General features: G+C 37.1%; 1 protein-coding gene across 1 annotated transcript in view; it reads right to left on the bottom strand.

The window, feature by feature from the left end:
- LOC134578520 (mucin-5AC-like) overlaps positions 1-14827 on the bottom strand; it is an 89317-nt gene that overhangs the window by 50827 nt on the left and 23663 nt on the right. Inside the window, exons 30-33 of the mRNA XM_063437504.1 lie at positions 14025-14222; positions 11424-12359; positions 9661-10074; positions 8552-9094 (exon numbers count right to left, since the gene is read on the bottom strand). Coding sequence (XP_063293574.1) covers positions 8552-9094; positions 9661-10074; positions 11424-12359; positions 14025-14222 — 2091 coding nt within the window. The remainder of the gene's footprint in view (positions 1-8551; positions 9095-9660; positions 10075-11423; positions 12360-14024; positions 14223-14827) is intronic.

Raw genomic sequence — 14827 nt, 5'->3', positions numbered from 1 at the left:
TCACAATGAAAGACAATTATGCTGGGCCTAAGAGATTCAATTCGGATATAATGTTACAAACAAATAAATATTTAGATAAATTATTACACATTATTTGGCATTATACAAAAACATATTATCACAATAATCACCTAGGAACCAGCATAAAATAACACTTAAAACAAAATAAAAGACAAGAACCGTCACCAAAATTTAGAGCACATAATTTAGAGCAATTATTCAATTATTTTCTTCGACATTAGTCTATATATCTCCACATCTATTTTATATTCTATTTGATTTATCACTTAGTAAAACCAACATATATATCACAATAGAATACAGATATAAAAAACTGTCTAGATAGAAGGATGTCCAAATAAACCCTTATATTTTTTTAACCAATCTTTATACCATTGTTTCCTCTTCGACATAAAAGTCGAATTGTTGATCAGCTCATATTCCATTGACATTTGAAACATGACCTGATCGATCAGTAGCCGCTTATCAAACGGCTTTGATGATTTCCAATGTCTCGCAATTATAATTTTAACAGCGACTAAGCAATGAATGGCAAAACAAACTTCCTTCTGGAAATTGAAAATCAGATTTAGATGTAAGAGGGCCGAAGCGGCATTCTCCTCAATTCTATTTGTCGTCATAGCTGTAAAAATATTAAAAGCCCATGACCATAGATATTTAACAACAGGACAGGTCCACCATATATGTGTATAAGTACCTGGCTGACTTCCACATCTCCAACACGTTGGATCAGTAGAATCATATATTCTAGCCAGTCTGGCTGGAGTGTAGTACCATCTATATAGAACTTTAAAATGGCACTCAGACAAGTTAAGGCAGTGTATATATTTGTTTACCAGACTTAGAGAGGAATTCCACTCTTCTACAGAAATCTGCAAATCTAATTCTAATTCCCACGTTTTAATCAGTCTATGAGGGGATTCTTTAAGCAGCTCCAACAAGGACGCTGCAACAGACGAGATCTTTCTGATAGATTGACTACGAAATATAAATTCCAATTTCTTTGCAAATATATTAGATGTTTTAATAACGTTTTTATAGATGACATTTTTTAAGCGAAGGTAAGTAAAGATTTCTCCACGTGGAATGTGGAGAGTATCTATAATGATTTGGAAAGGTAAAATTTTATCTCCCTGCATAATATCTGCAATCCTAAGTTTATCAACATTATTCCAATACTTTAACGAGAAGTCTTCTATCAGAATTTCCAATATATCAAGTGTACATGTTTTAGGTATAAGATTATTTATGCCTAATTTTTTCTTGATATAAAGCCATTCTTCCAGAGTCTGAGATAATATCAACGAGCTGGTTAGGGGTGAATTCATAAGAGTGGTCCTTGTAATTGTCCACATAGAATGTTGTAATTTGTCCAAATGAGCCACTTTGGATTCTATAATATACCAGGGCTCAGAAACCTGTTTAGGATCCTGGAGAAGATAGATATGCCTAATAATATTCGCTTGATAACTGTATACAATACTAGGGAAATTTAGACCACCGTTACTCAACTTTTTGGTTAGAATCTTTTGAGTAATTCTAGGTTTTTTGTAGTTCCAGATAAAATTATTAAAACTTGATTGAATCAGGGTACAGGGACTTTAAGTGGAATCATGGAGAACAAGTATAGCCATTTAGGTAGAATATAGGAGTTAATAATATTGATTTTGCCTTGCCATGAGGTTTCTAAATTTCTCAATTTTTTAAGTTTGAGATTCATGTTACGGATGAAAATCAATATATTCCTCTCCATTATTCCAGCCGGCTTAGCAGTTATAACTAGTCCCAAGTAGTTTATTTCTAAATCTGTCCATATGAATTTGTAAGTGTCAGCTAAGATAGTGACTTGTTCACTATTCATATTCATGAACATTACTGTAGATTTGTTAATATTTAATTTGAAATTTGAAATAATGGAGTATCTATCAATTTCAGACATTAAAGATTTCAAAGACGACTCTGGAGAGGAAAGCGTGAGTAGCGCATCATCCGCATAAAGAGATATTTTAGCATCCAGAGTATTCATTTGAACACCTCTAATCAGTGGATTGTTCCTGATATTAATAGCCAGAGGCTCAATGGACAGAATATACAACAAGGGGGAGAGCGGACACCCTTGACGCGTGCCATTTTTGAGTACAAACCACCCTGCGGTAATATTAGGGCCCACAGTACGTGCAGAAGTGGCAGAATACAAAGCCATTATGGCCTTGTGTATCCAGCCTGTAAACCCAAAAGCAGTAAGAACTTCAGCTAAGTAACTCAACCCGACCCTGTCAAATGCTTTTTCGGCATCTAAAGACAGGGCCAGGAGGGGAAACTGATCTCTATTGGCCAGGTCTACGATGTCTATTATTCTCCTAGTATTGCTAGATGCTAACCTACCCGGTACAAACCCAATCTGATCCGGATGGATCAGGGTCGTAATATGGACTTGATTCTCTCCGCGATTATAGCCGCATATATCTTCATGTCTACGTTAATTAGCGCTATAGGTCTATAATTACTAGGATCGGTGCTAATTTTATTTTGTTTTAGTATTGGAATAATATTTGCTTGTAGTAGTTCAGTTGGAAAGGACTCATTTATGGCTATTTGATTAAACATTTCCGTTAAAGGTTTAGTCAATAAAAACTGCATATGTTTATAATATAAATTTGAAAAACCATCCGGACCCGGGGTTTTATTAATGGGTAATCTGTTTATTTGAAACTGAACTTCGTCCTCCGAAATGGTTTTATTTAAGTTTAATAAATCCTGGTAAGTAACTTTTATTATCTGCGTATCAAGTAAATAATTTTTGATATCGTTAACCTTAGGGGACAGTTTTAAATTATACAAATCTTCATAGAATTGATTAAATCTTTCCCCTATTGAAGAAGGGGTCGAGTAGACCTTTTGACCATCGATCAATTGTTCGACTCTATTTTTTGCATTATGATTTTGCAATCGTTTAGACAGATTTTTATTTGCTCTATTCCCCGTATGGTAATTATTTAGTTTTAATTTGTGAATATTTATTTTAATTTTCTGTTCAGCCTTTAAATTTATTTGTTTTTGTAAACCATTTAACTTAGTTTTAATTTCTGCAGAGGGATTCTGTTTATTTAATTTCGATAGATTATAAAACTCGATATACAGATCACTTAAAGTCTTTCCAGTTTTAATCTTCATAATGTGGGCTAATTTAATTAAATATCCTCGCATAACTGATTTATGTGTACACCAATTATTTGCTGGAGATGTATCAGAGGAGCTATTTTCTAGCCAAAAATATTTTAGTAATTGGGTTAGTTCCTCCTTACTCTTTGGATCATTAATAAGAGCATCGTTCGGTCTCCAAGTATTTCGAACTGGGGGAGATTTATTTCCAAGCTCCATTAGTATAAAACTATGATCTGACCAGATACTATCTTTAATTTCACTTGTATTACATAAAGGAATCGAATTTGCATCTAGTAAACAAAAATCAATCCGTGAATATGAACCGTGTACACAGGATTGGTGAGAGTAATCTTTATCAGTTGGATGTAATATTCTCCATATATCGTGCAGATTGTATTGTTTGCAAATATTATAGAGTTTTTTAGCCTGCTTAATAGTTCTTTTATCGATTAAAGTGCCAAATGTGTACAACTTGTCCATTTTAGGGTCACTCACACAATTAAAGTCCCCAGCTATAATTAGGTGACCTTTGTGTACTTTATCAACTTGCTTCATTATTGACAAAAATTTAGCCATAGGATCTACATTCGGCAAATACACATTGACTAAAGTATAAACCGTATTGTCAATGGCACAGACAATAATTATAAATCTAGCTTCTGTATCCAATTCGATATACTTGATTTCCACATTGATATTACTATTGAAGATAACTGCAACCCCTCTTTTTTGTTATTCGTTAGTGAAGCATGAACAATGGTGGGAAACTTATCCCCTCCCCATTTCTGGGTAAGGTCCTTTAGCCAATGGGTTTCTTGTATGAATGCCAGTTGTATATTGTGTTCAACTAGGGAGTCATACAATCTTCTCCTCTTTCTATTTGTATTTAAGCCTTGTGCATTTAACGACATAAACTTAATCATATCTTTTATAAAAAGTTTTCAAAAGTATTTGATGTCCTTGGTCCAGACGTCTAAAGTCAAAGATTTGGACAACTACTGTCATCAAGAATTTCTCCAAAGTATCGTGTGCTCTAAAGTAAAAACAAAAAAGACTCAAATACAGAGATATACCACCCATGATAAAAAAATTGAATCGAAATCGATCCAATAGCCACAAACAACATATAACAAGTATTAAAGAACATAGTTCCCTAGTTCTTTCCCTTTCCCCCTTCCCCCTCTTTTCTTTCTTACACTGTAAATTTCAGATAGAACTAGAAATTAACAGAGACAATGTAGTATCACTACACCAAGAGGGGCAACCTCCCAGGAAAACTAAAAACAGCCTCAGAGAGTCTTGCATCCACTATTTCTATTTCAGTCGAGAAGAAAGAGAGACCTCCAGAATGGTCCCACCAATCGTATTCAGTATATTTTAGTATCAATACACTTAACCAGACAGGGTCGTTATTTAGATGTAAAAAAGAAGAAAATTAGATATGCATATCAGTTGTCTATATAAGAGAGAGAAATTAGGTACAGAATAAAGGTATATTTGGGTCTGCTATGATTTCCAACATCAAAAGTATAGGCCATAGCAGGTTGAATTTACCCGTAACATTATAGGATTCTAATGTGGGGCTACTTAAAAAAGTAATTTTGACTCTATGTTGACGAATAAATATGGATTGGATCAGACTTTGGTTCGTCACTTTTCCTTTCGTTATCTAATTCGGCTTACCCCCCTTAAACCACCTCAAATCCAAAGTCAACTTATCACCTCCCCAATATATATAACTATTAAGTGATCATGCCATGATTTATTAACTTCATAATCTAATCCCATCCGTGACCATCTACCCCCACTTCTTAGTAGCAGTGAATAACAATGGGTTTATATTTCGTACCCAAATTTTTTCTTATTTTTCCTTGATTCGTGTATCCCCAACAACATTACCATTTAAAGAATAAAAATATCGTGCAAAATGTAATACCATTGTGCCCGTGACAATTATTTGTGCACGTTTATATAAAAATATGCATAGACTAGTTAATATCTAATCTGTCCCAATAGACATCCTTCCATATTTGCTTCCAAATAGTGATAAGTATGGATATTAAGCATTGAAAAATTAACGTTCTTTTCCCTATACCTATTTTCATATTTTCACACAGTGTTATCTTTTAGTAGTGAAACAAAATTGAGTGAATATAACGCTTATTTATATATACAGTAACGTGTCTATATACATATAGGCCATAGCAATTTAATTTACCCATGGCTTATAGGGTTGCTAATGTGTATCAACTTACTTAAACCTATAAGCCATAACAGCTTAGATTTATCCGTGACTTTTACAATTTCTAATGTGAATCTACTTAGGAGAGTAATTATTACTCTATGAAAGCAAATAAATAATAAATAGATAAATAAATAAATAAATATATATTGCATCAAACTTTAGTTCATACTTTTCTTTTCCTCTACTAGTTCAACTTAAGCAGAATAAAATCCAAAATCAACTAATCAATCACCCCTATATATAAATATTAAGTGATCATGGCATAGTTGTAATAACTTTATAATCTAATCCTTTATGTGACCATCAACCTTGACATTCTTAATAGTAGTGAATAAAGGTAAGTTAACATATCATACAATATTATCTAATAGTAGTAAAGCAAAATACCGCGAGTATATCACTTTTATGTATATAGACTATTATATTTGAGGAGTGATACATTTATCCATATTGTAATACCATTATGCCCATAGCAATTATTTAAGGGAGTTTTTTTTTTTTTTTTTTTTTTAAATAATGATTGCACCCCTAATTAGAGAGTTCAGACCTTTCCCTTTTATATGTTCTCAATACGTCCCTTTTATCATTTCTTTCTCTTATCTTTTCGCCCTTTTTTTTTTTTTCCTTTTTTCCCTTTTCCCCTCTCCCCCCTTTCCCCAGCATGTCACTTCTTTTCTCCCCATATGCCTTGTTTTCTTAACAACTTAATGGAGCTGCTGTCAGGGTACCTGTGGTCTCTACCTCCGAAAGAGGTAGAGACTTAGCTGTTCCTCCATCCAGACGGTCTGATGGCTCCCTTCCCCGCGGTCTATCCGGTCATGCTAGGCCGGCCGCGAGGGAGTGACTGCCTTTTACAGCATCTAGGCAGGAAGTAGTCATCAGGACACTCCCCCGGAACAACCTGTCAGTCAATGGCTGCAGGACCAATCAGGACGCCTTGGAGGCGTGGTTACTGCTCTGAACAGGGTATTTAACAGAGCTTCTTTCATTAGCTCATTGCCCTGTCGTGGTTCTAGCTTGTTCTAGTCACTCAGTGCTTGTGTATTCTATTATCCCTTTTGGTTTTGACCCGGCTTGTTTACCTTACTCTGCTTATCTCTGTTACCCTTGATTCGGCTTGTCTCTCGCTTACCTGTCTTCTGTTACCCTCGACCTCGGCTTGTCTTTGACCATTCTATACTGTACTACTTACGTTAGTCCGGCCATTCTAAGGTCCGGTATACGTATCTGGCTACTGTTTGTACTCTGCGTGTTGGATCCCTGTCCCGATCCTGACAGCTGCTACATTAGTTTCTTGCCCTTGAGCCATTCCACTAAATCTATATTAGTATCAAAAGTCTCTCTTTTGTCTTCATATGTCAGCGATAGTTTCAAAGGATATAGCCACCTATATCTTTTTTTTTTTTCTTTTTTTTTTCAATTCTTTATTTTTGCTGTGCATGCATTAACAGCAGGCTTGCAGAGCCACAACAGCAACTGCAGGCTTTTTCATAGTATTTTACAGTGTGGCAGGTACAACAGCACAATTTTTATGAACAAGAAAGTAATTGACTTTTAAACATCTGTATGGTGGTTTAAACATACTTAACTAGACAGGTATATGGACGATTTCTTTGTGTGAAGTTTGTGTGGAATATATGGCAGAACAGTCCTGCGGAGTACATACATTCATATACGTGTCAGGATTACAATTGTTTTAAGTCTTGCTTTAGTGAAGAATCAAAATGAGCTCGGCAGGTAGGAGAGGTTAGAGATGACACACAGTGGGAAACAGTACACTTGCGGATATCATGACATTGGTTATTAACGTTGTGTGTCATATACGTCAGCCAGTGGAACTATGCTGTAATTTTACATGCGATATATATATATACATTGCTAACTGGGGTAGTCAAATACGGTTTAAGGAGACACATATGGTCAACTGTAATAGCTCAGCAAGGGGTGACATGGTGGCAGTGCAAGTAGTAGTACAGTACGATTATTAATCATGCGAACAGGGGCTGTGACGCCACAACAGCGGTCACCAGCCGATAGTTTAACACAGTTTTCCGATGTCATTGCCTAAAGAACAAATGCACATTTTTCAATATAAGGAACTTGCTTAGATTAAAGAGATAAGGTAGAACCCTGAGTACTAGCAGTGATGACAGGTTGTAATGACAAAGTGGCTTCACGCTAGGAATTATTGTGAGCATTCCCTTAATTAAGTAGCTCTTTTAAATTGTATTATGTTTGCCGTGTACAAAATGTTATAGGCAGGCTCGAGGTGCTCTCGCTCAACGAGCGGGGTTCTTGTTAAACAGGCATAATTTTATAATGTGTAATATAGGCAGGCAAGGTCGTTTAAAGCAGTATAACACCAACTTATAGTGTATAATTACGCTGTAAACAGGCTGGGTCCGTCCGTCGGACTGGTAATAACGTGAGAGATACAGGCTTGTTTAACCTTACCAATGCTTGTTTGCATTGCAAAATATTAGGTGCAAGTTTCGTCTGAGGCAACACCATTACAGGTAAAATGACAAAAAAAAGAAAAAATTAAAATAAATACTTTAAGCATAAATGTAAACTACGTGGTGTCAACAAGGTGAGAGCAATGTCTTAGGTGTAAGTCTATTCAGTCAGCCGATGCCGGCTCTATGTGCTGTGCTTGCAAGCCGGGGTCAGAGGCAGGGTTGATTGAGCCGTTAGACGTCGACCTCCATATGCGTGCTGGTTGTAGGGACCGGCAGTCTATGCGGTCACCCTTCTCCGTTCAGGTGGTGATGGTAGCGTAAGAGTCCGGGGTTAGGCCTTGTGGGACAAATGGGACAGTCCTGGCTGGGTCCCATCGATGTTGCGGGGAGGATTGGTTCTGCTGGATCGGTGGTGTGAGGGAGTCCAAAGTTAGGCCTAAGGAGTGCAGGAGTGGCGTCGCGTCACTTAGGTCACGTATGCGGTGTATTTCAGGACCCTGTTGGACCGCAATGGTGTGAGATGGCCGCCAGCGGTAGCCGAGGCCTTTTTTGCGGAGGATGGCGGTGAGTGGTTGGAGGGACCGTCTCCAAGCTAGGGTATTGCTGGAGAGGTCTGCGTAGAAATGTATATCTTTGCCCTCATGTTGTGGAGGCGCCTTACCCCGCAGGGCGTCCAATATCGCCATCTTGTCGGAGCTATTCCGGAATGCTATTATGGTGTCTCTAGTCGATCCAGTGGGCGCCTTTGGTGATTTGGGGACCCGGAAAATACGCTCTGGGCGGATGCGTTCTGCCTGTGCTGGTGGCATTATCTTTGCGAGCAGGCCTTTGACGGTTTGCGGCAGGTCCGCATCTGTGGCGTTCTCTGGGAGCCCCCTGAGTTTCAGGTTATTACGCCGCCTGGTATCTTCGTTCTCGGCCATGCGGTGGTCGTGAGAGCGTAGCCGCAGCTGCAGCTCCTGCACGGTGCGTTGGAGGTCCCTTTTGTCCTCAGCATGCGTTTCGGTTCGGTTCTCTATGGTGGTTAGGCGGTTTGTCACCCCCTTTAGGTCTCCCCTCAGCGCAGTGATCTCCTTGTGGAAGTCTTTGTGGTGATCGGCAAGCATTTGCTGAAGGATCGCCACTGTCACTTGCATGGAGTCTTGTGGGGGGTTGGTCGGTGGCGAGGGACGTCTGGCAGTGTGAGTCGGTAAGTATTCCTCACCTGAGAAGTCATTGGAAAAATCCAAACAGCCTCCGTGGAGTGTCGCCATGTTGGCTTCGGTTGTGCCTCGGGCCTGCCGCCACATGTCTCCTATGGTGAGTCCCGGGTTGATTTTCCCCGGATTTTTTTTCCCGGTTTTGCGCCCCATGGTGTTGGGGTGTGTGTCGAGGGCTTTTGCCGTGGTTTGGTGGCAGGATGGCTGATTGTGTGCCCGTTTTCCTCGCTTGGGCCTCGGAGCTCTCGATCAGTGCGACCGCTCGCCTCGGTTGCTAAGCCCCGCCAGAGCCACCTATATCTTATATTATGAGATCTAAGAATTTGGGTTGCAGAACTAAATATTTTCCTTTTCTGTCTGGTTTCAAAAGAGAGATCCCGGAACACCTGTGCATTTTGAAAACAACCAGAGTTGATTTGATTTGTTCGGGCTGACTTCAGAATTGATTCTTTAAATTCATATGAAAAAAAACAGGCGATGATGTCCCGTGGAAGATTTTTCTGAATTGAGTGAGGTTTAAATAATCTGTGACATCTTTCTATTATTTGATCATGTGGATCAAACACAATACCCAGAACTTCTGCGAAATCCAACAAGGTTTTTTTTAAATCTTCTTGTGGGTCTGTCTCAGGTATATTCCTGAAGCGTAGATTTCTGCGCCGGCTGCGATCTTCCAAGTCAATTATTTTGAGTTCTAATGCCGAGATCTTAGTTTGAGCGTTCGTGCTTTCTTGCATAAGACTTTTAACTTGAAAATCCATTGCTTTGAATTGGTCTTCTATTCTGTGCATATTAGCAGCGAGAGCATTTATTTCTTGTTTAATTTCTATTTTTATTGCTGCTGCAGTCATAGCTAATTCGGTCTTTATTTCATCCAGATTCGCTCTGAGAGTAGTTTGCAATATAGTAAACGTAATTTGATCTGTTTCAGCAGGTTTTCTGCCCTCAGCCTCAGGAATATCAAGACTAGAATCTATGTCATTCACTGTCAATTTAGAATTTTTGTTCTGTTGAGGTGAAAAGTAAATGTTCATTGATTTGTCTTGAGAAAGGTCTTTTTTATCCTTTCTTGATGAAGTCTTGGTATCATTAGGTTTTCTTGAAGCCATATTGAAAAAATAAATCCGAGTTGAAGTTGCACACCAATATGTATGCTTGCTCTTTAATTATGCAAACGTGGAATTGCACTTGGAATTGCACAGTGGTGTATACAATTGCCCCTTAGATGTATAAGTAGGCATACAAAAACAAAAAAAAGTATAAATAGGAATATACAGCTGTTCGTTCTCCCCCAAAAAATGAGAATATAAGATATATAAGATAATTAGCTGTTATTAGTAGGGTTTAGTTGCACACTAATAGTGTGAATTACCGTTTGAAATATGGCGATAGACAAAGGTAGAGAAAAAATATGAATCTTTGGCAGAAGGAGCAGCGTTTGCCACGTGGGAAGCGGCAACAGCAGCCTTATGAAGGCATATAGGCAGAGTGTTTCCTCCGGTGAGTTACCTTAGCATTTGCTTAAAAAAAAGGGAGCGGATAGCTCCTAATCAGGGCTAGAGACAGGAGGGCGTCAAAGGCTTTATTTTCCGACGGCAGACCGCAATGACTCCTCGAGGCTGAAGCGGGAGCACGGACACCTCATCCCGGAGCGGCCGCATCAAAACCTGCCATCCCTGGTGGCTGCCCCTCCTCCTCCGTCACAACGACGCCGCACGCAGAGCCGTCAGCACGTCATAACATCATAATCATCTTGTTTCAGTTTAATGGTTTGACTACAGTTCTTAGATCCGGCTACTCTACAGGATAAAGGTCAAGGCTTCATCCACTGGTTCCAATTTCAGATGGTATTCATCGTTATGTTATGTTTGTTTCTCCTGTTATTGTTTTTTTGGTGTATTGTTTATGTACTTTATTTGTCGCAGCGTGAAAGAGGAAATAGTTAGTTGGGAGAAGCCTTTTATAGATTCCTGATTTTTTTTTGTCTCTGGTGGTTTTATCTCTATGTTAATGTGCTGCTGTGGAGTTCTAGTAAAGAGAGACTTAAGCAAATATTCGCCTCCTGTCATTAATAAAATTAAGATTATAGTTACACTAAAGCTAGTATAATCTACAATTCTTATTTCTAGCTTTATCTCGAATGCTCAGCATAAACTAACATTAGATATTATTCATAACTATACCCACCATCAATCAGAATAACAATATGATTAGTAAGGTATATGATTAAAAATAAAATGATATACCATTTATCATTATAAAGATTTTTGTTTAAATAATAATTCTAATAATACTACTAATAAAAGATTATTTTTTTTTAAATGTAAAAAATACCTGGTAAGAAGAACGAGTTATCAATGTGGCAGAAGCAAGTAGTTGTAATATATGGTGTTGTTGGTTCTGAGGTTGTAGGAGATGTTGTCCCAACTGTTGTTGAAGTTTCAACTGTAGATGTGGTCGAGATTGTTGTAGTAGAAGGAACTGGAGTTGCGGTAGTTGTTGTTTCTGTACTACTTGTTGTTTCTGTAGTAGTTAAAGGTATTGTGGTTGAGGTTGTTGTTGTGGAAGGAATTGGAGTTGTAGTGGCAGTGGTTGTTTCTGTAGTAGTTGTTGTTTCTGTAGTAGTTGAAGGTGTTGTGGTTGAGGTTGTTGTCGTGGAAGGAATTGGAGTTGTGGTGGCAGTGGTTGTTTCTGTAGTAGTTGTTGTTTCTGTAGTAGTTGAAGGTGTTGTGGTTGAGGTTGTTGTTGTGGAAGGAATTGGAGTTGTGGTGGCAGTGGTTGTTTCTGTAGTAGTTGTTGTTTCTGGCGTAGTTGAAGCTGTTGTAGTTGAGGTTGTTGTTGTTAAAGGAATTGGAGTTGTTGTGGCAGTGGTTGTTTCTGTACTAGTTGTAGGTGCTGTAGTACTGGCAGTGGTAGTTGATTGTTCAGTTGTAGTGGCAACAGTTGTAGAAACAGTGACACAAGGCACAAAGCTACAACATTTTACTCTTATCTCGTAGTTGTAACAGATAGGTGGGAATTGCTCCTTGTTGTAACATAGCAGTCCACTAGAAACATTGCAATGCACCTTTTGTTTTAGCTCATTCAGAGGAGTGTCAGGGAATAGTTTAGCTCTGCATTGTATTTCTTGTGGATTGTTGCAGACAGAATATCCTTTGGCCCTTATATTTGTGTATGTCTCAAAATCTCCACCATCAATAGTAGGATAGCTGACATCATACCAAATTGACCATGTGCATTCCTCTTTAACACAGATTGTACTGGTAGTTTCTGTATCATGTAAAGAAAAAAGTATTGTAAAATTGGTCAAAAGTTGAAAAATCCTCACAATACTTGACTGTATGTTTGATCACTTTTCTTAACCCCTTCACAAACACGTAATTTTCATATAAAATTAAAAAATCATATTAAATATGGAATGTATAGGTAGAAAAAAACATGTTAAACAGAAAGTGTGTGCATTGATTGCTTTTCAGGGATAACTAAAATAATGTAAATTATGTAATTTTACTTTTATTTGTTTATACTCAACAAAATAATATTTCTTATATTGCAATATTTCACTATTAATGGAGGAGATTTAATGTGATATATACATTTTATTGTCACAACACCAGGAAACATCATTTTAGTGGTTGTTGATATTATTATTGGCTATTATTCTTTATATCGGGGTGGTACTTTAAATTGTAATAACATCCTAGTATAGCAAAAGGCTGTGGATAACAAATATATATGCCTTATAATTTATGAAATGCATTTAATGTACTGATGTATGTAACTGTAATTTTTTCTATGTGAAGTTGGGGTATGGTTTTATTTAGTGATTAAGTCTTTGGTTGTGTGAGTTATGAAATCTATAGATTTTCGGAAGATGGTTTATAGCCTTAAAAGATAATAGTCTAAAAATTAACCATTTGTTGTAATTATTTGAAAACTTACAAAAATTAGTATATGTGTGTGTGTTCATATGGGATATATTCATTGGTGATACAGAGTTATTGTTGTGTATTATTAGGTGTGTTTTAAGGCTGAATTTTCTCTTAGCAGAATAAGGATATCATCATCATCATCATCATCCATATACTTTTACAATATTATAAAGGGTGAAATAAAACTATAGATGCGACAGTTACAAAATTTAGAAAAATTGGTTGACTCTGCTCAAAAGAGCTTACAATCCATAGCAATCCCCTACTGAAACCTATTAGAAAACTGCTATTCAGTAAGCAGTATAAAACATTTCATTTACTAAGAGAATCCAACTTGTATTGTTTTGAGCAATTCTTAAGTGTCATGTATTTAAAGAACTAAGTAGCAATTTTAGTTACTGTTAGATAATAAAAAAACAAGGTAGATGTCCAGGAGAATGAGGAGGAAACAATTTTATTTGGATAAATATTTACTTTTTAGATACAATAGTAAGCAGGGTTACTAATATGTAGATCTCATTAAAGGTCATGTGGCTAGCACCATAGTCAGGCCCATCAACCTAGCTATTGCTCAAATCATTTCTTACTGCCAGGTTACAGAGCTATTTTGTAGAAACAAATTCTGCAGAAAATGTAGATGCTGCAAAACCCTGTGCTGGTGCAGTAAACAAAACACAAAATTTCCCAAACAACCCTGACAGTAAGCTAAATTTCATATTCCAACTGGTATTGTATCCAAATCAGGAAGAATAAGTGATGAGCATTACACTGACATTTAAGTAGTTGTCTTGTTTAGACATATTTAATATACATTTAACCGTAGTCACAAATAACATTTATATAGCCTGTAGAAGAAGAAGTGTAATTATTTGGTGATATTTGGGAAAGTAACCTTATTTGGGGTTTGGCTGCTACAAAGTAATATTCTTTTCTGGAATTCCACTATAATTCTATTTATTAACAAAAAGCACTAGTACATATCTTTTTCATTTATATAGCCTACCTGTATTTTTTGTGGAAGGTTTGGTTGTAAACATGAATGTAGTGGATGGTCTAGCAGTAGTAGTACATTCATAGATAAATCGGTAGATTGTACCATTTTCCTTGCATCTAGCAATAATGCAACCTCCAATACCATCCGTGGTGTTGTAAATAACTTCATTGTAATTGTACATTTTACAATTGTATTCACAATAACAAGCTATCATGAAAAATAAGCAATACATAAATATATAATCACATAAATGTATAAATAAATAAATAAATAAATGAAAACAGAATGCTTGGTTGTATAGGGAGAGGTATTAGCAGTAGAAAGAAGGAAGTGCTCATGCCATTGTACAGAACACTGGTGAGACCTCACTTGGAGTTTTGTACGCAGTACTGGAGACTGTATCTTCAGAAGGATATTGATACTTTAGAAAGAGTTCAGTGAAGGGCTACTAAACTGGTTAATGGATTGCAGGATAAAACTTACCAGGAAAGGTTAAAGGATCTTAACATGTATAGCTTGGAGGAAAGACGAGACAGGGGGGATATGATAGAAACATTTAAATACATAAAGGGAATCAACACAGTAAAGGAGGAGACTATATTTAAAAGAAGAAAAACTACCACAACAAGAGGACATAGTCTTAAATTAGAGGGACAATCGTTTAAAAGTAATATCAGGAAGTATTACTTTACCGAGAGGGTAGTGGATGCATGGAATAGACTTCCAGCTGAAGTGGTAGAGGTTAACACAGTAAAGGAGTTAAAGGCATGCGTGGGATAGACATAAGGCTATCCTAACTGTAAGATAAAACC

The sequence above is a fragment of the Pelobates fuscus genome, chromosome 12 (assembly GCF_036172605.1).
Source record: "Pelobates fuscus isolate aPelFus1 chromosome 12, aPelFus1.pri, whole genome shotgun sequence".
In the NCBI taxonomy this organism is placed as follows: domain Eukaryota; kingdom Metazoa; phylum Chordata; class Amphibia; order Anura; family Pelobatidae; genus Pelobates; species Pelobates fuscus.
Note: the sequence above shows the minus strand (reverse complement) of the source record. Positions and strands in the feature narration are given on the sequence as shown.